Source organism: Protopterus annectens, chromosome 9.part0 (genome assembly GCF_019279795.1).
Source record: "Protopterus annectens isolate FY-2018-M chromosome 9.part0, PAN1.0, whole genome shotgun sequence".
Lineage (NCBI taxonomy): Eukaryota > Metazoa > Chordata > Ceratodontiformes > Protopteridae > Protopterus > Protopterus annectens.
The window spans coordinates 1957239771-1957263126 of NC_056743.1; the positions used below are offsets into that span (position 1 = coordinate 1957239771).

At 39.5% G+C, this 23356-nt stretch overlaps 1 protein-coding gene across 2 annotated transcripts in view; it reads left to right on the plus strand.

The window, feature by feature from the left end:
• The first annotated feature begins 635 nt into the window (after nt 1–635).
• LOC122812352 (hepatic lectin-like) overlaps nt 636–23356 on the plus strand; it is a 274176-nt gene continuing 251455 nt past the window's right edge. For both annotated transcript variants that reach the window (XM_044084776.1, XM_044084775.1), the window contains exons 1-3: nt 636–740; nt 7865–7963; nt 12761–12832. In XM_044084776.1, coding sequence (XP_043940711.1) covers nt 707–740; nt 7865–7963; nt 12761–12832 — 205 coding nt within the window. In that variant the 5' untranslated portion in view covers nt 636–706. The remainder of the gene's footprint in view (nt 741–7864; nt 7964–12760; nt 12833–23356) is intronic.

Below are 23356 nucleotides of genomic sequence, written 5' to 3' on the forward strand. Positions count from 1 at the left end.
CAGCAAGATGAATTCATTCCTGCACTTTCACCAACATTAACCAAAATTGCTCTCTCCTCAGGTCCTTACATCCTTAAGCTCTTCTTTTTATTTCTTGCTGATACATGTCCGTCAAACTATTTCTAGAAGTTTTCCTTAATTATGGAGGAATTACTTGTCAATAAGTGCTTCACTTTATTTTGTTTACAGTATTTTGCCTTCTTTGCATACAATCAAATTATCTCAGTTCATTCTGTGAAGGTTAGATATAGAGAACATTTGTGCAGTTGCCCAAAAGAATGTCGATGTTATTTTTAGTTTGCTGTTCACTTTTCTCATTCATTTGCTCAGTATTTTTGTATTCCATGTGCCATTACATATTCAGTGACTGCATTCTCCTTCAGGAATCATCTAGAAAATGAAAACTGTACTACAGATCAAACCTGTTGTGATCAAATGCTTAGCTATTTAGTAGTTTAATAAAAAAAATGTTGCTGTTTGATTAAGGTGATTAAGAATTTCTGAAAAAATTGTATCTCCTTGCATTGGGACAGCGAGCTCCTTCCTGAATTACTTTTGGGGGCCATGCAGGCTACAGAGCTGTTAGTTTCAGTTCTCTGTTCCATATGGTACTTCCTCTGACAGCAGTGTTCCCTTTATTGCTGTATAAAATAGTTGCAGAATTTCAGAACTATCAGAATCACAGAGGCTGTCAATAACCAGCGAGATGGAAAGGTTACAAGAAGAACTCATGGGTTCAGGTAATGTATTACTGTGTTCATTGCATGTACTGGTTGAGAAGATAATGATCTTTTTAATGGTACTTAACTTCGTCACCGTAGTGGAATAGATGTTGAAAGTGTGAGCTTAAATGTTTCTGCAGTGATAATTCCTTTGTCATCAGCTGTTCAAAAGCTGTGACCCTTTAGTTAATTTGTCAAGTTGCTGCACTGCTTATGTCCTTACAGCACTCATGATCTCAGACTACATATATGTACGTGTGTGTTATATTTTTGTTGATTTTGTACCTTATTATTCATCTTTTATATACATTTTACCTTTTTTTTCTCCTATCTTGTTCATACAATACAATTTGTATTTTAAATTTGCCCTGTTTTTGGCAAAATTAAATTTATGTAACTCATGCCACGTTATTCTACTTTTTTTATAACTGAGTAAGCTAGTCCAAAAATCCCTTTCAGCCACAATGTGGGTCAAGGCACAGGACAGATATATTACAAAAAAGAAAAGTTACATCTATTGATATATTATTCTAAGTTACATATTTTGATATATTACATTCATACTGAAATAAGAAAAATCCTTGGTATCCCTCGAAGTCTCAGAAAACCCAGTATGCAACCTATATTGGGTCACAAACAAACCAAGCAGAAACTTTGCAGTGTGGAGGGTTTGTAGTTCATACCTTCCACAGTGCAAAGTTTCTGCTTGGTTTGTTCATATTCATACTGACTCATACATTGTTTGTTAACACGCAAGAGAAGGTATACAGACAGAGTACAAGTATTGCTGATCTAAAAATCATTTATACTGATAAACAAACAAGAGTCTATGCAATTGTGTAATGTTGAATCAGTAAAACTGCTACCTAAAGTCATGATGAAATATCTACTTATGTAGCAAGCAGTATGGGAAAAGAATTACAAAGACATCTAGTAGATAGTTTATAAGAATGGGTCTTTTCAGTAAATACAGAATGGTGAAGTGGTGTGAAATAATGCTAGGCAGATTTCTGTTCATTGTGAGCTGGGAGAAATTAAAGTATACAGTTAACAAGCATCTAAACTAAAGGTGTGAAACAGGCACTCGGATTTGTATGCAGCAACTATGTATTATGAGAAAGTAATGTCAGGGAGTAAGCAGGAGTTACACAGTAAGGGAAGAAGATGGCCTAGGTCATATTTGATGGATTCTTTTCTGTTTGACTAACCTGATACTTTTTATCAGCTTACCTTGCTCTGACAGAAGTGTTCCCTTTACTGGGGATGTGAGACAACATTGTTGCAATTAATAGGTGCTGAAACAAATTGCATTGTGCAGGATGAAATTCTTCTTCCAGCATTTTGGTCTCCACTTTCAAAAGAGGTGTCACATTATATAAATATTGGTCTTCTTCCTTTATTTCATAATGAGATATTTAAGTAAACAGATTAACAGTTGTGTAGGATGTGGCATGCCAAGGTAAATGGACATGTGGAACTCTCTCATCCAGTGTGGAGTCGGTTAATCTTTAATAATTCCTCCCTGACTAGCCCCCAGAGAAGACACTGTATCATGTGCCCCAACTCTGAAGAGGTCACACTGACATAGGAAGTCAGTACCCTATAACTCAGCAACAGACAGGCAGCACCTCATGGAATGCCTGCACCCTGTAAAACACCCATGAGGGAGCTCTCTCATATGATGTCTGTGCCCTGAACCCCAACCTCATAGAAGGAGAATGGAAAGTATTCACCCTGTACCCCAAGTCCAGAGAGGGGACACTGTCCTTTGATGTCTATGCCCTTTAACCAAACTCCAAAGAGGGAGAAATGACATAAGATGTCTACACTCCGTACCCCAACAACAGAGAGTTAGGAGCACTCACACAGGAAGTCTGCACCCTGAATTCCAACTCCAGAAGTTCAGTAGTGTCACAGGATGCCTGAACTATATACCCATACCCAAAGAGGGAACACTTATTGAAAGTCTGCACCCTGCGCCCCACTCCCAAATAAGGAGCACTGTCTTGAGATGTCTATACATTTTGCTCCAACCCTAGAAAGGCAGTATGGTTGTCTGGATCATATAACCTAACCCTAGCAAGGCAGTATTGTCATGGGGTGTCTGCATTCAATACCCTTACCACTTGAAACAAATCATTCTTAAACAAGGTTGTATCTTTGCCTTCCTTCATTCCAGCAAAGCACAAAGGTGAATTCAGACTGAAACATGACTGACCATTGACACGTTTAGAAATCTAGTTCTACATCATCACACAGCATAGCCGTCATGCACTATGTTCTGACAGTTGCATTTGCTGATATACTGAAATGGACATTTCAAGCATTACTGTTCCTCCCCCTCAAACAGAATGATTTAAGAAAAAAGATAATCTCAGAGTAGTGTATTTCTGGAATATATACAAAAGACCTCATGGTATCATGTAATGTGTTACTGAAATATATGAGAAAACTGCCAGAGAGTATATTCAAGAAAGATGTGGAAAAGGATGATGTCACTGAAAGGATGGTACAGTCATATGATATACCATCAGTGGAAATGGGGTACTGTTTTACTTTAGACAGCTGGCAAGGTTCATAACACCCAGACCAGAGAAAGGTCCTTGTCCAGATTTCCCATATTAGGGGGAATAGCCGTTTCTCCTATGTTGCAGTAAACTTCGAATACAGTATGTCAGAGAAGAAAGCTACAGATCATTCCCTTACACAAGGCAGTTTGCGTAATTTCACCCCCCCTTGATCAAGTGCTGTTTCAAAATTTGTGTTTGTTGAAATGGCGTTCATCAAATTATGTTTTGATTTACTAACCATAAGTGAGTCGGTGAAATTGGAAAGACTAACCCAGGGGGTGGGGTTAGAGTCGGCATAATAATTAACTACCTGACAGACATAAGGTACAGGGTTTGATCCTTATCTTTGGGAAGCATGTTTAGGCTTAAAAAGGCCACCTTGGTTCAATGGTCTATTTATCACCTGTGGACCTAATTCAGAATGTTAAAATTGTTGAGAGTAAAAGAAGATCATAAGAAAAGGTTATAGGCTAACTACTTCTCGCATTAGTAATAATATTAATATGATTAATAATAATAATAACAGCCTGTAATAGGAGTAGTAAAAATAACAATACTTTAGGTTAGTTCCATTTCTAATAGAAACGTGGGTAAGAAATATGAACTCTGATGACAGTGTCAGTAAGAAATACTATTTCTGATAAATTTGCTAAAGGGCTTGTTGACAATTAAATTTATGAGTCATGTTCTGAGCAATGTCCTCCCCATCCCCAGTGTTACTTCACTGAAAGTTATGGCAAACAGAGAACTTTCTTCTGTTGTGCTGGATATACCCCCATACTTTACCATGTGTTATAATCATACCTCTCGATATCTTAGCGCAAGAATTCTGGACAAAGCCAAAATGTGAAACCCATATTTTGAAAGCTAAAATGAATTTCTGGGGCATTTACATGTAGTTGGTGCCTGCTTTATCCCTCTTAGAATTAACAGGGTCTCCATCTAGTTGACTATCTACAGACAGTCTAAGATTCCAAATATGTCTGTATATCCAGTGATCAATGGATACTGTATTATTCCGAGATTTATTTATCTGGACATCCATATATAGTGTAATATTCTTGGGGTCTCTATGACCATCCCTAGACATTGTAATGTGCCCAGTGTCTCCTTGTATCTGAAAATCCAAACGCAGCATAATATTGTCAGGATCTTTCTGTATCTGACACTCCATGGACAGGGTAATACTCCCAGGGTCTCTATGTATCTGACCATTCATGGACAGGATAATACTCCCAGGCTCTCTATATATCTGACCATCCATGGACAGGGTAATACTCCCAGGTTTCTATGTGTCTGGCCATGTATGGAAATTGTAATATTCCAGGGTTTCCATGTGTTGAACCATCTGTAGATGGTATGATACTGTCAGGGTCTTCTATTTGGCAAGCCATGGACATTGTAACATTTTTAGGGTTTCTGTGTCTCTGGCCATCCACGGACAGTATAATACTTCTAGGCACAGTGTAGTACTCCAAGGATCTCCATGTATCTATCCATTCATGGGCAGTGATATTACTCCCAGTGTCTCCGTGTACCTAATCATCCTTGGGCAATATAATGCTCCTAGGATTTCAGCATTTTACCTGCCACAAACAGTGTAATGTTTACAGGACTTGTATGTATCTGGGTATTCATGGATACTGTATGGGTCCTATGCACGAATCCTTCATTCTGATTTCCACGGCTAATTGAATATTACACATCATGCCCATCTTTTGAATGAGACACCTGAGCTACTCTTATTTGTAGAAGATATTTCAAATGCCACAATATTTACCAATAAACAGCTTGCCTGTTTCACCTGGTGCACTGTCCAGATTTTCCATAGTGAGTGTAACTACTATTTGGACCTCCTTTCAAAAAGGGTCCTACATCTTGTGGGATTTACCCACCCAACAAGGGGCAGTCATGAAATATTCCCAAATCATGGATGCTTTTAACTGCCATATTCATTTTGAATGGATCTTCATTTTTACTTCTTAGGATCTTTTACAAAAATTCATTCGAGTTAGCTTCTTCTTGGTGCAGTATTAAAAAAGAAAAAGGATTCTCTCTTTCTTCAAACAGACTGGGATCCCTTTGGCTATTTAACAAATTTCTGCAAGTCATATGAGCTCTGTTAATGCCCAGTAAACAGTGTAATTCATAGAACCTGTAAATTATGGTTTCATTTTAAACAATAAAAATTATTTTTTTACAGTTCAGTGTCACACATGTTGCTTTGGGAGGGGTGAGATAGATTTTCCAAGTATAATTACTTTACTTGGATTCTTTAGTGACCTTTTTCACTGATGGACGTAAAATTATCATTTAAGAATGTACATCTCAGCCTTTCTTATGTAACAGAACCATTATAGTTAAGTGGATTATTTTACTACTGATACACCATCTCATACAGATTATTCCTTTCCTGCTTTTCATTTTAGTCATTATAAGCTATATTAGTAAGAACCTTGAGCACAGAACTAATGCTGAAAATGTTTCGGTCAAACATTATGAGGACATTCAAGAACGCATAGGGTACACATTATGCTTTTTGGTGACATGAGATAATCTGACCACAGGTTAGCTTGGGGTCATCATCCTGAGCTGAATAGTATTTTTCTATCACTCATTTATTTTTTATTTGAAAGCCAAATAACTCTTCACTGTGGAGCACATATACTTGTACACATTGCTACTACGGCTTTCATTTTTATGTCTGTATGTTTCACAAGAAATAATGCTGTGACTGGTTCACTTTCTCTCATTTAATATGTTGAGACTGCAAAGTTTAATTATAAAGGGTCATAAAAAGTTTATCTTCATTTAAGTATCTAAGTAGATTCAGGAATGTACTGACATTAATAAATGAATATATATATATATATATATATATATATATATATATAAAATTTACTTGCAATTGTTTCAACATTTCATTTGTTATCAGTAATACCAGTGGTAGAAGTTGTATTGCAAATTTTCTGTAATATATTGTTCTTTTGTATTGGCATTTGAGCCAGCTCAAGGCTGAAAAGGGTCCTTGGACTAATATACTTACCTGGGTAACAAATCAAATAAATAAACATATGCAAAGAGAAATTGTAAAATAATGCAAGACAGAGACAAGATAAAGAGCATGGCACACTCAACCTGCTAATTAATGCTAACCCCCTAGAAGATTATACATGCCTTTGTACTACTATCAGTGTTCTAGAAGATTATACATGCCATTGTACTACTATCAGTGTTCTAGATTATATATGCCAGTGTACTACTATCAGTGTTCTAGAAGATTATATGTGCCATTGTACTACTATCGGTGTTCTAGAAGATTATATATGCCAGTGTACTACTATCAGTGTTCTAAAGGATTATACATGCCATTGTACTACTATCAGTGTTCTAGAAGATTATACATGCCATTGTACTACTATCAGTGTTCACTTCCATTTCTACCATATACTACTGTATGTTTCAGATTTCACAGACATTTGGAATGCATGCTGAGAAAAAAGGCCACGTACATGCCACTTTTTCATTTAAAGAATACCTTTGCCATGTTTATTTCAAACTGGTTCCACATCAAGGATCACATTGTGATGCCCCACTTCTGGCTTTTGTAGTTATTGCTCTTGAGTAGTGCATTTATCTGTCACATAATCCCTGAATTCTTTCATGTAGGGATTTTGAGGATTCAAGCTTCTTCTCATAGGGTTTGGCATATATCCATTATTTTTTAGGATCGGCACTTGCATATAAAACCACACACACACACACACACACACACACACACACACATGCACACACACACACACATACCAACACTTAATAAATTCTGTTCTGTTGTTGGTCTTTCGGCTTATCCCGGTTAGGGGTCGCCAAAGCGGAACTCCGGTCCGCTAATGATTGGCAGTAACTTTTCACGGTGTCGAGTTGCCAGCTCGACACTCAACCTTCAACGAAGGCACACCCATTCACGCATGTCTTTCAGAACGCCACTCGACCTGCGGGGAGGACATGCAGACTCCACACAGAAGGCACTCCCTACACTCCAGCCGAGAATCGAATGGGAGAACCTCTTGCTATGAGGCAACAACGCTACCACTGCACCACCGCAGATTGTGCCTTATTCTAGAGTAAAAACTTCAGAAGTTGACATAGCATTTTGTAGGACATTTCTCACATCTCTGATTTTATGCTGTCAGTGGGCCCAGTATGTAATGACAACAAAAATCAGTGTTTTGTAGTTGTGCCGGTTATAAAATTATCTTTACTAAGAAGCTAGTTGTGAAGTTTATAACATAACGCAGTAACTCAGTCCTAGAGGAACAAATATATTTTTTGATTCTTATTCAGTCTGTTGAGCTGTCTAATAAAAATGTGGTTAACTAACTCCAGAAATGTTTCTGAATTGACTGGGACAATAATCTGGACACAATAATATACTCACTGATGACAGTGACTAGATTAGGATGGCTTCTTTAATCTGTTGCATGCAAATGTCCACCTCCCCTACCCTACGTAATCATTTTGCAATACACAGACTGAAATACTCTGATTAAGTGTCTCATTCTGCTGTTACAGGCATTGGTCCTCGACAGGCAAGACCTTTCCTTTACATCTATGCATTTCTGGCTGTGTCGTTCATTCTGACTATTGGACTGTTCATAGCAGTATTTACAGGTAAGTGGCTACATTAAAGGTAGGTGAGCAAGATATTGACATTTTCACAAGTTTTTCTGTGTCTGTATGTGTCATATATATTAAGACAATTACATATAACTGCAGGGTTGTACAGTTTGTAATATCTTCAATATTTTGTTTATTTAATTAAACATCCCATGCAGTATGGAATATTAAAGAGTTAAACTATATCCCTTGGAGTTACGTGTCTCCTATTAGAGGCAGCAGTATAACTTAGTTTTATGAAATGACACCATATTTAGTATAAATACATATCTTTATTTCTTTGGTAGCTGCACTTTCTTGTTTGTGAGTTATTTTGGGACCTACTTGCGGACAAAGATAGTCAATGATCTTTCTAAGAGGCATCATTAATCACAAACATTTTATGAGCACTGTTTGGAATGATACATAATTCTGGCACATTTAGAGAGGCAGCTGTTCATGATACAAAACTTAGACCATTGTTTCTGGGTTGAGAAGAAAGATTTATTAAATCAAAAATCAGACCTGCTGACTCTGTAATATAGAAGTTGTAATACTGACTCTGTCCCAGATAACTAGTCTCTGACTAGCAGCCTTTGAGTTGGAGGAGTTGGTTGGGGGAATGTGAACGAGAGAGGCCAAATGTTGTCATGCCCACTTGCCCATTCCAAGGTGGGCATGTAGGGAGTATCCTGCTGTAAGAATTCCCTATAAGGGTGGCTCAATAGTACAGCTCATGTAATACACGGCTTGTAGAGCATGAGCCCATGACTGACTATATAAGCATTTTTAGACGTATATTGTGGGTGTGTGAAAGTACACACTCACAATGTGTCCAGTCCTGAGGTATTGCACCACATTTTTCAGACAATGGAGGTGGTCTTAAGAAACACACAAATGGTCTCTTAACTTCTGTAAGAAGATGGCCACTTTATTATGATTTCCTATAATACTGGAGGGATGGGGAAAACAAACTGCTCTGGCTAGTTAGTCAACAGGGGAGTAAATGGTAGCCAAAAGAAATGTTTAAAAATTAAGTATGTGCATTGAGTTATAATAGGTACTCTATACCATAAAGCCTAAAACTCAGACCTATATCTTACAAGGAACATTTTTCAGCATTACTGATCCAGAGGATATGACATTCTACTTAGCAGTCATATCTCTTTCTAAGACTGCTATGAGAGGTTATTCTAACTGTACCCATACATGCATCGAGGAATGCAAGTGGTATTTTGTATCATTATTATGCAGACTAGATGGTAAAACCATTATCTGGTATAAATATAAGAATGTTTCCTCCTAAAGTAGGAGAAGGTATTACATCACATCTATTATATATCATAAATTAAAAATTAATATTAGTTAGATAATTTTATTTATGTCACACCTAATATGAGAATTGTGAAAACTAGGAGCACATATTTCACATCACACAAAAGAACATAACTAGTTACTAAGCTTGCAGTCCAGTGAACCATTCAGAACTGTTTTCTTTCAGCCTTTCCCGGTTAGGGGTTACCACAGTGGAACTCCGGTCTGCTAATGATTGGCAGTAGATTTTTTATGGTGCTGAGGTGCCAGCCCGACGCCCAACCTTCAACGAAGGCACGCCCATTCACGCATGTCTTTCGAATGCCACTCGACCATGGGGAGGACAGTGGACCATTTAGAAGCCTAGCCCAAATTCTCAGTTGACCTCAAGCACTGTATGCTTAAATGACTTGCTCAAGGTCACCACAGTAAGTAAATAAGGACTGAGGGAATCAAACCCTGTACCACAGGGACTACAGCTCACAGCCTTAATCCTCTACCAACAAATAATTTGCAGAATTCAAAATGTTAATGTCCAGCAATTCTGGCTTTTTCAGGAAAACATCAGATTTTGCAAAATTATGTGTATGATGTAATTCAGTCCTTCAAGAACTAGCGCAACAAAGTCCGATTTAAATAAATATAAATGTGTGTGTGTGTGTGTGTGTGTGTGTGTGTGTGTGTGTGTGTGTGTGTGTGTGTGTCTATATATATATATATATATATATATATATATATATATACTTATATACTCTTTCTCTCTCCCTCTCTCTCTATATATGTATATATATATATATATATAGATATATATATATATATATATATATATATATATATATATATATATATATATAGATATACACATAAATACATACACACATATATATCATTTGTTAGCCAGGTTAGTTCCACTAGGCTAGTGACTTCTTTTCAAGGGAGACCTGAGGTGGCATTTCTGCTAGTTTGGGGACTAGCACAGGCATCAGGGAACTTCTGCTGCTCTTTTCGATTGGGTGCAGTCGGATCTTTTACCTCCATCTGAGCAAACACCAACTCAAGCAAATGGCACTTAGACATTGCTCATCCAGTGGGTGAATTTGCATGTGTTTGTACTGCGGTAGTGGTGCTGCGGTAGCGTTGTCACCTCACAGTTAGACGTTGCCTGTTCGAGTCTCAGTTAGAGCATCTTCTGTGTGGCGACATGTGTGAATGGGTGTTCCTTCATTGAAGGTTGTGCGTTAGGCCCGGCAAGCCAGTATGTAAAAATCTACTGCCAATCATTAGCGGACTGGAGTTCCACTGTGGCAACCCCTAACTGGGAAAAGCCGAAAGACACAAACAAACATGGCTGAACTTGTGTTTAGATGTAGTTTATTTTGCGTGAAAATGCCAAGTCTGGTAATGTATTATGCTTCCAAAAATACTCTGCATTTTATGTAGACCTTTGCCTTAGGGAGCACATTAAAATTAATTTGATAACTGGAAGATTTCATCTGTAACTTGTCTGAAACCCTGTCAGAATCACATAATCCAAGTAACTTGACATGAAGCACGTCTGTTTTATGTCATTCAGAAATTATTTTCTTGGTATTAAAATCCAATTGAAAGATTTAGGCCAGCCTTCTTAAATATTTCAGTGAAATAAATTCTGATGGTAAATCAACAAGACATCCCTTGATTCCTTCTTACAGTGCTTCATTTATCACAGTTCTAGCCCTAAGAAATGTGAAAAATAGTAAGTATCAGTCACTAATCTGAAAAAGAACAACTTCTACAAAACATCTCAAGTCTGTTCAGCGCAACTAATCTAAATATGTTGCTTCGTATTCTCTTCAGACTAAAGGAACTCAAACCGATTATAGTTATTCCCATAGCTCTAAAGATATAAAAGACAAGAGTCAATCCGAAAAGCATGTCCTTAAATATCTTTATCACAGATTATTATACTTAAAAAAGATTTGTTCTGTTACTGAAGCAAGAGTGTCAGTGAGAAATCCACATTGATCTGAAAGGCCTCCTTATTGCATCAGAGTGTTTATTAACGTAGAGCTGTAATTGTAAGAGTTGCATTTGTTGCTATGATGTGAAACGCATACAACAAAACATTTAACAGACAGCTCTTTTTCATCCTTCCATGCACCCATCCATGCTTCCACCTTTTCTTCATTTTCTAAGCCCCTTATTCCAGTGATGATTATGATGGTAACAAGCGCTGTAGGGTAGACTAGATTTCTCTATCCCTGACAGCATTTTCTAGCTCTTTATATGGAATCCCCAGGAGTTCCTAGGTAAACTGAACAATAAAATTCCAGAAGTGTGCCCTGGGGGTGCCTATCATCAAGCTATGCTTGTTACATCACCTCCTGCAGGTATTTAAGTGACATCTTCCCAAAGTGCTTAGACCACCTCAACAAGCGCTGATCAGCCTGGAGGAGCAGTGGTTGAACTTTCTCCAAGAGGTCTGATCTTATCAGTAATAAAATCCAGCTGTGCAGTAAAGGGACATTATTCTGCTGCTTGTCTCCATAGTCCTGTCCTTCTGGTCACTACTGAAAACTCGTGGCAATAGATGAGGATGAGGATATAAACAGACTGGTCAGCTGAAAATTTTGCCCTGTGACTCTGTCCTTGCTTCGTCCAGCACAATGCCCAAAGTAGTGCCAGCTCTGCAGTTATCATCTGATCAATCTGAGTTCAGTTATGAATAACATTCCAAGATGTTCACCAACTGAATAATACACAGAGTTCACAATGATCAATGGAGAGCTTCAAGGCTACATACGAAGGTCCTTACATACACTTCTGTACATTGCTTACATAAACACTCTACTCTGACCACTATTGCAATCTCACTGTGTGCAGTATAGTAATAATAAAGCTCTACCTTGTGCAGTTGGACCAGTCTTTGGCCCAGAAGAAGCACCATGCTGATTTCTCTAGCCTTGCTGTCAGGTTGTAAGACTCCCACCTCCAGTTAAACCCAAACAAAATGAACAATCCTCTTTTTTGCAGCAACCACTATCATAGTAACAGACACAATTTGGTTGACTAAGCAGATGGTTGAAAGGTGTGCAACATCACATATTTCCTATGGTGGGAGAGTATTCCCCTTCAATAGTATGTGCAATCTCACAGTTAGTATATTTAATTAGCAGAATATGTGAGGGGTGCAGGCAGGTTTGTCCCCCCCCCCCCCACACACACACACACACAAACACACACATACACATATGCACACAGATAACAGCATGTTTTTATTGTTTGTTTGTTTTGTTGGCACACATATTGATACATTGACATTTTGTTGTTGACATGAATGACATCAGTATCTGGATATGTTGTTTTTATTTACTTGTATGGAACAGATAACAACTTTCATTGCTTAGTACTGTTATATAGACTACTGTGGGTGCTATACATTTAGGTAACAGTTGAAAATAATTAACTTTATGAAAAAATATTCCTCATGTGATGCTTGTGTTTCAAAAATTCTTTAAGGTCCACACCATGGTCCAGTTTCTCAGCCTGACAGTGGAAACAAGACAGAGTTTATTGCATTGAAACAGACAGGTAAGGAAATAGCAGAGCTCATCCCTACCTGGGAAATGAAATGTGAATATGTTTGCACTGCTCATGATCTTATTTATTTTTATTTTTATTTATTTATTTAACATTTGTTGACCAGGCTAGTCTAACTGGATATATGTGCATTTTCAGTAGAGGCCCGGGGAGAAAAGCTCCAAAAGAACAGACAATTTAAAACAAAACAAAGGCATTAGGCAATATATGGACACGAAGAAATACATAATAGTTTACAAATGTTAACAATACAGCTAAAATAAAAGGAAAACCTCATTCCTTTAATTCTGTACAAAAAATATTTTTTTTTTTTAAGAGAGTACAAGGAAATAGGGAGGAGAGTAGAGTAGTGGAACAAAAAGACAATAGCAAAGAGGAGAGAGAAATACAGAGAGGTTTGGTAAAAGTAGGGTAAGGAGAAGCAAAATCTAATATGAGAAGCAAGGAGAAGGTAGTTCAAAGTAACATGCTAAGTGGCCTAAGGAATGAGAAGGGAGTAGGGAGGGTAAGCATAGGAAGAGAGAATGCAGTGTTGTAAAGGAGGAGAGATTTTAGTCTGGGTGCTGCATGGGCAGGGCCAGTGGTTAGTAAGATGAAGTCTGAGTTTCTTTTTGAAGAGTGAGGAAGAGGAGATCATAGTGAGGTCCTTAGGAAGAAGGTTCCAGCTTTTCCCCACTGTATAGGAGAAAAGTGAGTCACCTGCTTTATTATTAGATTTATGTGTGGATACTAAAAGTTTGTGTCAACAGCGAAGGTTAGAAAGATTTTTATAGACACTAATAAGTTTAGTAAGGATAGGTGTTTTTTCAGGGAAGTAAAGGATTTTTTGGGTGACTATAAGTTGCTGTGATAAAAGTTGATTTTCAAGTTCCAGCCAGCCAAGTTGTTTTAAATTTAGGCAATGGTGAGATCTAAAAGGGGAGCTGGTAGCAAATCTGGCTATACTATTGTAGGAGGTAGCCAATTTGTTCAGGTTAGTTTTAGATAGATTTGTATATAAAGGTGATGCATACAGGAGAGTAGAGATAAGATGGGAGTGGACAATGGTAATTCTGGCTGTAGGAGTAAGGAAAGGCTTGATTTTATACAGGGAGCCAAGCTTTTTATTAATAGATTTAATAGTGGTATTAATATGAGAGTCATAGTTTAGGCTATGATCGATGGTAACCCCTAAAAGTTTGGTTGATGTGTCAGGAGATATAACTGTGCCGTGTTTAGATACAATGTTTTAGTGGAGTGGTGAAGATTTTTGTGTGGGAGTGAACAACAGTAGTTTAGTCTTTTTAGGGTTAAGGAGGAGACATCGCTATAAAAAACACTCTTCTACAAGCTGAAAGACATTTTGGGTGAGGGATAGAACTTCAGTTGGGTTAGAGGCTGAGGAGACTAAGGTGGAGTCATCTGCATACTGTATGGTTACAGCTTGGGGGATGCTAGAAGCAAGATCATTGATAAATATGGAGAATAAAAGGGGACCTAAGATAGATCCTTGGGGGACTCCAAGGGAGACAGGAAGAGGGGAGGATAGAGTGTTTTCCCAGAGGACAGCCTGTTTTCGATTATCTAGGTAAGACTTGAACCATTGTAGTGCCAGAGTGTTAAGTGAAAGTGATTTCAGAAGATTCAAGAGAATTTGATGATTAACCGTGTCGAATGCTTTTGAGAGATCTATAAAGACAGCAGATGAGAGGATGTTATTATTGCGGTTTTTATTTATGTGATCAGTAAAGGAAAGAAGGGCAGTAGTAGTACTATGGAAGGGACGAAATCCATGCTGGGAGGGAGCTAGTAGTCCATTTAAAAGGAGGTGGTCAAGCAGTTGTTGGTGAATGCATTTTTCCATGATTTTAGCTAAGGGAGAAAGTAGGGCAATTGGACGGAAGTTTGAAATTTCAGATGAGGTCCCGCCCTTATGAAGGGGAATAATATGAGAGATCTTCCAGATGGAAGGGATAGTGCCTTCATTGATGGTTCTATTTATTAGGATAGAGACAGGGTAGGCAATTGCTTTGGCTGCAGTTTGAAGATATTGCGCAGGTAGTAAGTCAGCAGAGGGGGTAGAAGGTTTGAGTTTTAGAAGGAGGGTACTGATGAGGGATGTAGAGACAGGTTGTAGTTGGAAAGTGGGAGGAGATGGAAAGGAGGACAGTGTTGAAAAGAGGCCACGGGAGGAAGGGAGTTAGCAATTGACACGATCGCTTCAGTAAAGAAGTTGTTAAAGGAGTCAGCTATCTGTTTAGGAGTGTTTTTGGTAGTACTGGCAGGGGTGGGTGTCTTAGATGTGCCAGGGTGTAGTAAAGCATTAATTCCTGTCCAGAATTTCTTAGGGTTTTGGTGGTTATTTTGCTGGAGATGGATGAAATTTTTTTTTTATCAAGTCGTACAGAAGATTTAGTGGAGTTTCTAAGCTGTTTACATTTAGTGTGATCAGATGGGTCTTTAGAAGCAAGCCATTTTGACCAGAGTTTGTTTATTAGCAACATTTTGTGCTTAGTTTCTTTTGTAAGCCAGGGTGCAATTTTGCTCCTATTTTTAAGGGTACAGATAGGGGCATGGAGGTTAAGAATTTCAAGGAATTTTGAATTAAAGTAGGCTACTGCTTCATCAAGTTGTAGGTATTTTAGGGGTGACCAGTTACAGTGTCTAAGTTCATTTTGGAAGCATTCAGGGTTAAAGTTCTTGTTGGAGCGTATGGTTTTAAAGCTTGTAGGTAGAAGTAAATTGGATTTATGTCGAAGTATGTAAGTTAGAAAGTGATCACTCATATCTTCCGGGAGGGTGCCTACTGTGTAGAATGAGAGGGAAGTATTTATGAGAATTCAGTCAAGGATGGATTCTTTTTTGGTGGGCTTGTGGATGCGAGTGGGTGAGGTGACAATTTGAATAAAGCCATGTAGGTTAATGTGGGTAGAAGGGGTATTGGTATTACAGGTATTCCAGTCAATGTTAAAGTCACCAAGTACTATGGTTTCTTGAGGATATGAGGTGGATAGCCAGCTAAGGATATTTTCAAGGAGGGTGATGTTGTTGCCAGGTGGAATATAAGAGCACAGAATATAAATGGCCTTGTAAGTATTTAATTGTAGCTTAGTAAAAAGAATTTCAGTGTTAGTGTCAGATGGAAGACAAGAATTTAATGGAGTGAGTTGAAGACCTGTTTTATACAGTAAGGCTATACCCCCTCCCTTCTTGTTAGGGTGATCAACTCTTAGAATATTATACCCAGGAGGGGTAATATCGCAGTCCTGGACATGGGGTTTTAACCAAGTCTCTGTGAGACATAATAGATCAAAGTTGTGTATTTGCAGTAGGGCATGAAGCTCTGTTATTTTATTGTTAATACTTTGTATATTTAAGTGAACTAATAAAAGGGAGTTAGAAGAGAGGCTAAGGTTGTATTGGGATGAGGAAGAAACTCTAGGTGTGAGGATAGGAAAGGTGGCGGTGAGGCCTGGGTTAGGATGAATGTCACTATCTAAAAGGAGGCGACAGTGAGATCTGGGGTTGTGAATTAGTATAAGATATGATATAGTTTGTTGTTTTTTCCTATAAAGGTGTTTGTAGTCAATATGGTTAACTCTATGATATTTTGGGAAGAAGTAATTGGATGTGTAAGTAATGTTGATGTGTTTTAGGGGAAGTGATGATGCAGTAAAGGATGTTTGTTTTGAGGAATGTTGCAGGTTAGAGCAGTTGAGGTGTTCATAGGAAGGGGAGATATAGATAAGGAAAAGAGATGGGAGGATTGAGAGTAGGAGAAGGGATGTGAGGTAAGGAGAGAAGGAAGAAAAAGACATTGTGATTTGGAGGTAGAGTTTGGGAAGTGAGAGATTAGATGGGAAGGGAAATGAAGAAGATTGGTGAGATAGTAGGGAGATATTTGAGAGGAAAGGAATGTTATTGGCTAATAAGGAAGTAGAAGTGTCTAGAGAGGTATAAGGCTGGAAGTAGTGGGGGTGGGTGAGATTTGGGGGTAGGGTAGGGGAGCAGAGTGAGCCCGAAGGGCGAACGGAGCGGGAAGAGCCAAACAGGGAGGAGAAAGATCGGCCTAAGAAAAACAATCAGTGAGATGCTGATTGCTGTTGGCAGGTAGAGGTCAGGTAGGTGACAAGAGGTGATAATAGAGAGTCAGAGTAGGGTTGGGAGAGTAGAAGGATAGTAGAGAGAAGTGGAAGATAAAAGTGGGGGCAAGGCAGAATTGAAAAAAGTATCAGTAGTTTTAAAGAGATAAGAAAGTTACTTTGGAGAAGTAAGTAAAGAAAAGGGACAAGTTAACCTGGTAAAGGAGATTAGAGGGAATGGGATAGAATTAGTGGTAAGAGGGTGCCATCCAGTGGGAAAAGGTGAAATTACACAGAAATTCTAGGAGGGAAAGGAATAGTCTGCAGGTGGGAGAGACAAGTGTGGAGCACAGTTAAGACCACGAGAGGGGCTGGAGGGATAGAGATACAAAAGAGCTAAGGCTGCTGGCTATCCTGGAGTGGTAGGGAGTTTAAATATGTAAACAGTTTCAAAAAATGGTTACTAAGCACCGGACATACTTTCTAGTTTTCTTGAGGGGATGGATTCAAAGGATGGCCTTAATTCCTTAATACAGGAAGAGCAGCGGGTATTAGTGACTGGAAGGAATCCTGGTGATCAGGTAGAACAGGTTCTTATTGTCAGGAAAGCCATGAAAAGTTTATTGTATTTTATATACTTTTTCATTTTGTTCCTGAAAACAGATATTATCCATCTGTCTGAGTCTATCTGCTCCACCAGTCTCCATCTGCAATTATAGGTTCATAGGTTCATAGGTTGGTACTAGGCTATCAGCCCTAGGGCCTATACAAGCCTAGCCATAACAATTCCTAGGCTACTTCTTCCCACACTATTTACTTCCCTGGACCCCTGTCTAGCAGGGTGACTGACATGATCCCCGGGGTGAATTTCCTTTCTCCCATCCAATCGCCAGGGTTCCTTTTGAAGGGGGCCAAAGCGGCACTCTGCTTGACATTTATGGGCAGTCTATTCCAGAGTCTGGGGAGGCTCTGGGTCAGGAACCTTTCCCTCCAGCATGTTTTGTTTATTGTGATGACAAGGTTTAGATCCCTGGAGCGTGTGGCTCTGAGGGATTGGGATTTCTTTAAGTGTAGCATGTCCAACAGCTCTGGGTTTGACATGACCTTGTATGTTAAGCAGAGATCACCTCTGAGTAGACGATATGCTACAGAGTATAGCTGGAGTTTTTTAAGGTGGTCAGCATAGGGCATCTGCTTTAGGCCTGTGATTCTTCTAGTGAGGTATTTCTGCGTCCTTTCCAGTTGTTGCAGATGTCTAGAGAGGTACATACCAAATGGGGCATTGTATTCTATAACGGGTCTAATGAGGGATGAGTACAGTGGGATAATGACTTCCTTTTTTCTGGATGAAAATCCCTTAGTGATGAGGTGTGCCACATAGAAGGATTTCCTGACTGTTGTGGCGATATGGTTATTGAAGGTGAGACCACTGTCCACCTGTGTCCGTAAGTCTCTTATCACACTTTTGGTGTTTAGTGTACTTCATGGTAATTCATGGGTACATGTTTTTTCCCAATGGGGATAACTATACATTTCTTGGCATTGAGCTTGAGCCCCATGATTCTGGCACAAAGCATTTGTTTCTGTAAGGCCCTTTTGTAGAGTATCCACATCATTTGGGGATTCAATAATGGCTCCCGGTTTGCAGTCATCTGTGAACTTTGTTAGCCAGAGTCCCTTAGTTTTGGCCTGTACTTCAGAAAAGTTGATGCCAAACAAGAGCGGTCCCAGGACTGAACCCTAAGGTAATCCACTTTTCACTTGTCTGGAGCTGGATTTGGAGTCAGCTACTTTTATCCATTCCCTTTATTTTGATTAAGCACACCCCTTTTAAACATTTGTTCCATTCCCTCAACATAGGATCATAGAAAATACAAAACAGAAGAGCTACAAGATCATTTATACTGTGTAATACTCACCCTCATACTATAACCCCCACCTTCTCAATAACAGCAAAGCAGGTCAGTCCCAGAGTAAAATGTATAGGTGCCCATCCAGTCATTTAAGTTTAATTTGGAGGATGTTAGCCTGCCACTCTGTTTAAATTGCAGTAGATGTTTGTTCAAGAGGTCAGGTAGGTGTTAGGCAATAATTTGTCTCTCTGGTATGTCTTATTTATGTGTTGATGGAGATTTAAGTCTCTAGGTCTGTTGTTAGTGTTTTGATTTGTTTTGCAGAAATACAGGAGAGCAAAGAGGATGGAGTCCTTAGTGGCGCAGTGTAGGGCATAGATCACTCCTTAGTGGCACAGTGTAGGGCGTAGATCACCCCCTAGTGGCACAGTGTAGGGTGTAGATCACTCCCTAGTGGCACAGCGTAGGATGTAGATCACCCCCTAGTGGCACAGTGTAGGGTGTAGATCACCTCCTAGTGGCACAGTGTAGAGCATAGATCACCCCCCAATGGCACAGTGTAGGGTGTAGATCACCCCCCTAGTGGCACAGTGTAGGGCGTAGATCACCCCCTAGAGGCACAGTGTAGGATGTAGATCACCCCCTAGTGGCACAGTGTAGGGCATAGATCACCCCCTAGTGGCACAGTGTAGGGCGTAGATTACCCCCTAGTGACACAGTGTGGGGCGTAGATCACCATGTAAGAGCAATAAGAAAGGAGGAAAAGGACAGTGACTCAAGCCTTTCCAACTAATTCAAAAACTTTAGGCCTAGAATTTTCTTGATTAGGAACCTTTGGGGCCTTTACAGTTGCTTAATATGTCTGGAGAGGTGCATTCCCAAAGAGTTATGGTAGTCAGCAATTTCTGGTGTCTGTATCTGGGATGTCACCCTTTCAGTCACTGCTCAAAGCTGTTACTCAAAGCTCCTGACCATGGGTAACAATGGAGATGCAGAATGACCAGTAAATTGATGACTTCATCTTATGAATCAATTCTTACTTCATCACCATGGTCTCGAACAACACGAAAAGTACTCACCACTGTACCCATTCACCGGTTAATCTTGTAATCCCCTCTGCCATTATTTGTGCACAAAATTCCTACATCTGAGTTACCTGCCCCCCTTGCAGAAACACACACACACAAACACACACACACACACACACACACACACACACACACACACACACACACACACACACACACACACACACAATTCTGCAGGAAGCAGTCCACTCATTTCTAATAGTGAGTCGTGACATCTGATATGGAGGCACTAATTTCCACCCCATCCACTTCACTCCAGTGCATGGTGTAGCTCAAAGCGATTTGAGAGTAGGAGGAAACATCCTCTGCCAAGAACAAACTTACAGCCTTCCAGTCTCCAGACTGGATATTCTGTACAGTTTAGCTGATCCTTGATATCCTGTTCTGTGTAACCCTGAGGATTCAGACACAATTCTTGCTCTTTATGTGACTAAATGATGAACAGCAATGGCTGGGGAATGTGCACTGTTGTAAAATACAAGGCATTCCAGAGAGCATTGTCATAGGTATTTCCAGCTGGATGTTTAAATCACTGAAATGGCCTCATTTCTGAAGAGGATCCTGTTCCACCATCTGCTTCTGACACCACCTTCTCAGAGAACAAGAATTCTACTGGATTCAGGAGTTCTTCAAATTGTTTTCCACCTCTTTACATTATACCCATTTGAGGTCATCCTTTCTCCACAGTTGCTAAGCAGAGCCTGGGCAACACAGCCCCCCTGCTTCCATCTCAGTGAATAGGCTGCTTGACAGAATCTTTGCTGAAGCCATCTAGAAGTAATTCTCCTTGGCCCCGTCAAACTCCTTCAATGCCTGGGCCTTTGCTTCATTGACTGCTCCAGTTACTAGCGTCATTTCTTGTTAGTAACTCTCATTCATAACTGGAAGCTGCCTATTAGCATCACATAGAAGGTCAGTTTATTAACTAATTATTGCCTATTAGTAGTCAGGTAATTAAGTGTGACACTGACATTCTGGACTTCCAAGAATCTGAATAACAATTGCCTACAGCTGTGAGTCTGAAGGAAGACAAAATGTGAACAGATGAACAAGAAAAATAATTATTTTCTCACATTTAATCTGCCTTTTCATGATACTGAATTCTGCAAATTCAGTACCATGATTAAGGCATTGGCTTGAATGGGTCGGGTAGCCCACACATCTAATGCTATAGGCCAGATTAACATCACAGCAAGATCAGAGCCATTGGTGTTCGTGAATTAACCAGACAGTGCCTCTTATCACTGGGATCCATGGGTAGGTTCCAGGGCTGCTGCCACTGCCTCAGCTGTTGTGTTTCTGAAGGGGGTCTATTCAGACTCCATGCATCTGATCTCCACAGGTATACAGGAGAAGTTCTTCAGAAGGGGGCAGCTGAGTTCATCCTCCATAGTAGCATTGGCTAGAGTTACTCAAAATATCTTCACTACAGATTTAGGTTTCCTAGGTCTGTCCAGTCACTGTGCCCATGTATTATCCACAAGTAACCACCAAATGCTGATTATTTCATTGCTCTGCACCTATCTTGATTCAGCCTTCAGAATGGATGGCCTCAGGCCTGATGACATGACTATAAAGTCGATCTGTGACCTTTAGTTCATGGTGCTCTAGTATCAAACACACTTATAAGAATCCTTGTGTTCCACAAATAATTCACTGCACAGGCTGACATCAGGCAAGCTAAACCTCTCTAACCCTCCTTGCAGATATGCAGGAGGCATTGATTTGCCCTCAACAGTCTGTAGGAGACAAAATACAGGGATAGGGCCTTGAGTCAGTCTGCATAGGATATGTTTCTTATGTCCTGTATTCTTTTACTGAGGAACTACTGTGGACATTCCAGTTGTTAGAGGTGCCTGTTAGGTACATAACAAAGGGTTGTTATACTCAAAAAACGTTCTGATGAATGCCAATTACAGTGGAACATTCAGATGTTATATCTTTGTTTATAAGTTGCACAAGATGGAATGATTTCCTCACTACTGTACACATGTGATGGACAAACACTAGATTACAGTCCATGTGTACGTCCCCAAGTCGCTGACTACTTGGTCAACTCTTAGAGGTATGCTGTCAATATGATAGTTACCAGAGGTGGATGACTTCCCACAGGATGCTGTTATGCATTTCTTGGCATTTAGTTATTTTTTCATGGCTGTGTCACTAGTTATTTGCCTGTATCAACCCTTTCAGGAGAACATTTGTGTCAGTGGGGGATACTATGACTGCTCCTAATTTGGAATCATCTAAATATTTAGTCAGCCAGAGGCCATCAACTTTGGCCTTGACTTCAGAGAAGTAAATGCCCAAAAAAGGAGCAGTCTCTAACTTCCTGGATCCTGTCTGTGAGCCAGCTGGCTATCCACGAGGTAATACAAGGGTTTATACCTAACCTCCTGAGTTTGTCAATAATGGCCTAGTAGGGTATTGTGTCAAATGCCATGGCCAGGTCAAGGTAGGTAATGCAAACCATTTTTCCCTCATCTATTGCTTTGGTGGCATTCTCAAAGACGTCCACCAGGTTGAATAGGCATGACTTACCCTTGACAAAACCAAATTGGGTTGAGTCCAGTGTCTGAAGGTTTCCTATGTCATTATTGATCATTTCCATGATAATTACTTCCATGGCTTTGCATATGCAACTAGTGAGACTTACAGGTCTGTAGTTTCCAGGATTTGTAGATGGCCTACCTTTGTGCAGAGGGATGACTGTTGTTGTTCTCCATTTGTGACACATGAAGCCTGTTTGTAGGCTACAATTGAATAGCAATTTCAGATGGCCTGATAGATCATGTTTCATGTTATTTAGAAGGCATCCTCAGATATTATCTGTGCCCATTGATGCAGTACTCTTGGCCTTGGAGAGAGCATTAAGGACCTGTTCCCTAGTGATAGTAGGAGTTATATTTAATGGTATTTTCTGATGACAGGTTGAGGGGGAATGTTGGACCTGAATTTGCTGTCCAGTAGGTTTGCTATATCTTCTGGCTCGGTATAGGTGGCTCTATTAATAATGAGCTCTGCACACAATTGTTTATTTCCTTTGAGGGTGTGGGCACAGCTAAATAATGCCTTGTGGTTGTTCTTGGCCTGGGATGCCAAAATGACCTCAAATTTGGCTTTGTACACTTTATTTGTCCTCTGAATTTGTTTAGTTTGATGAGAGTACTTTTATCCTGTGGAGTGCTACACCTCCTAATATTTGCCATGATCTTCTTCCTTCTGTTATATGACCTATTGATTTTGTGATTCCACCAGGGTGGTTTATTTTTTGAGTTAGTTCTGTTCTTCTTCCTGGCGGGTACAGCTACATCTATGCAGCTATTAGCATGCTTGTATAGGATTTCTGTGAGCCATTCCACATAAGTAATAGTGTTCTCAGGGTTTATAGTGGGTTGATATTTTGCCAGGTTATCATTTAGTAGTCAGAAATTAGCCTTAGAGTAGTTCCTGAGCATTCTAGGGTAAGATGGGGTTCCTGGATTTAGTTCCACTTCAAAGAAGACCATTATG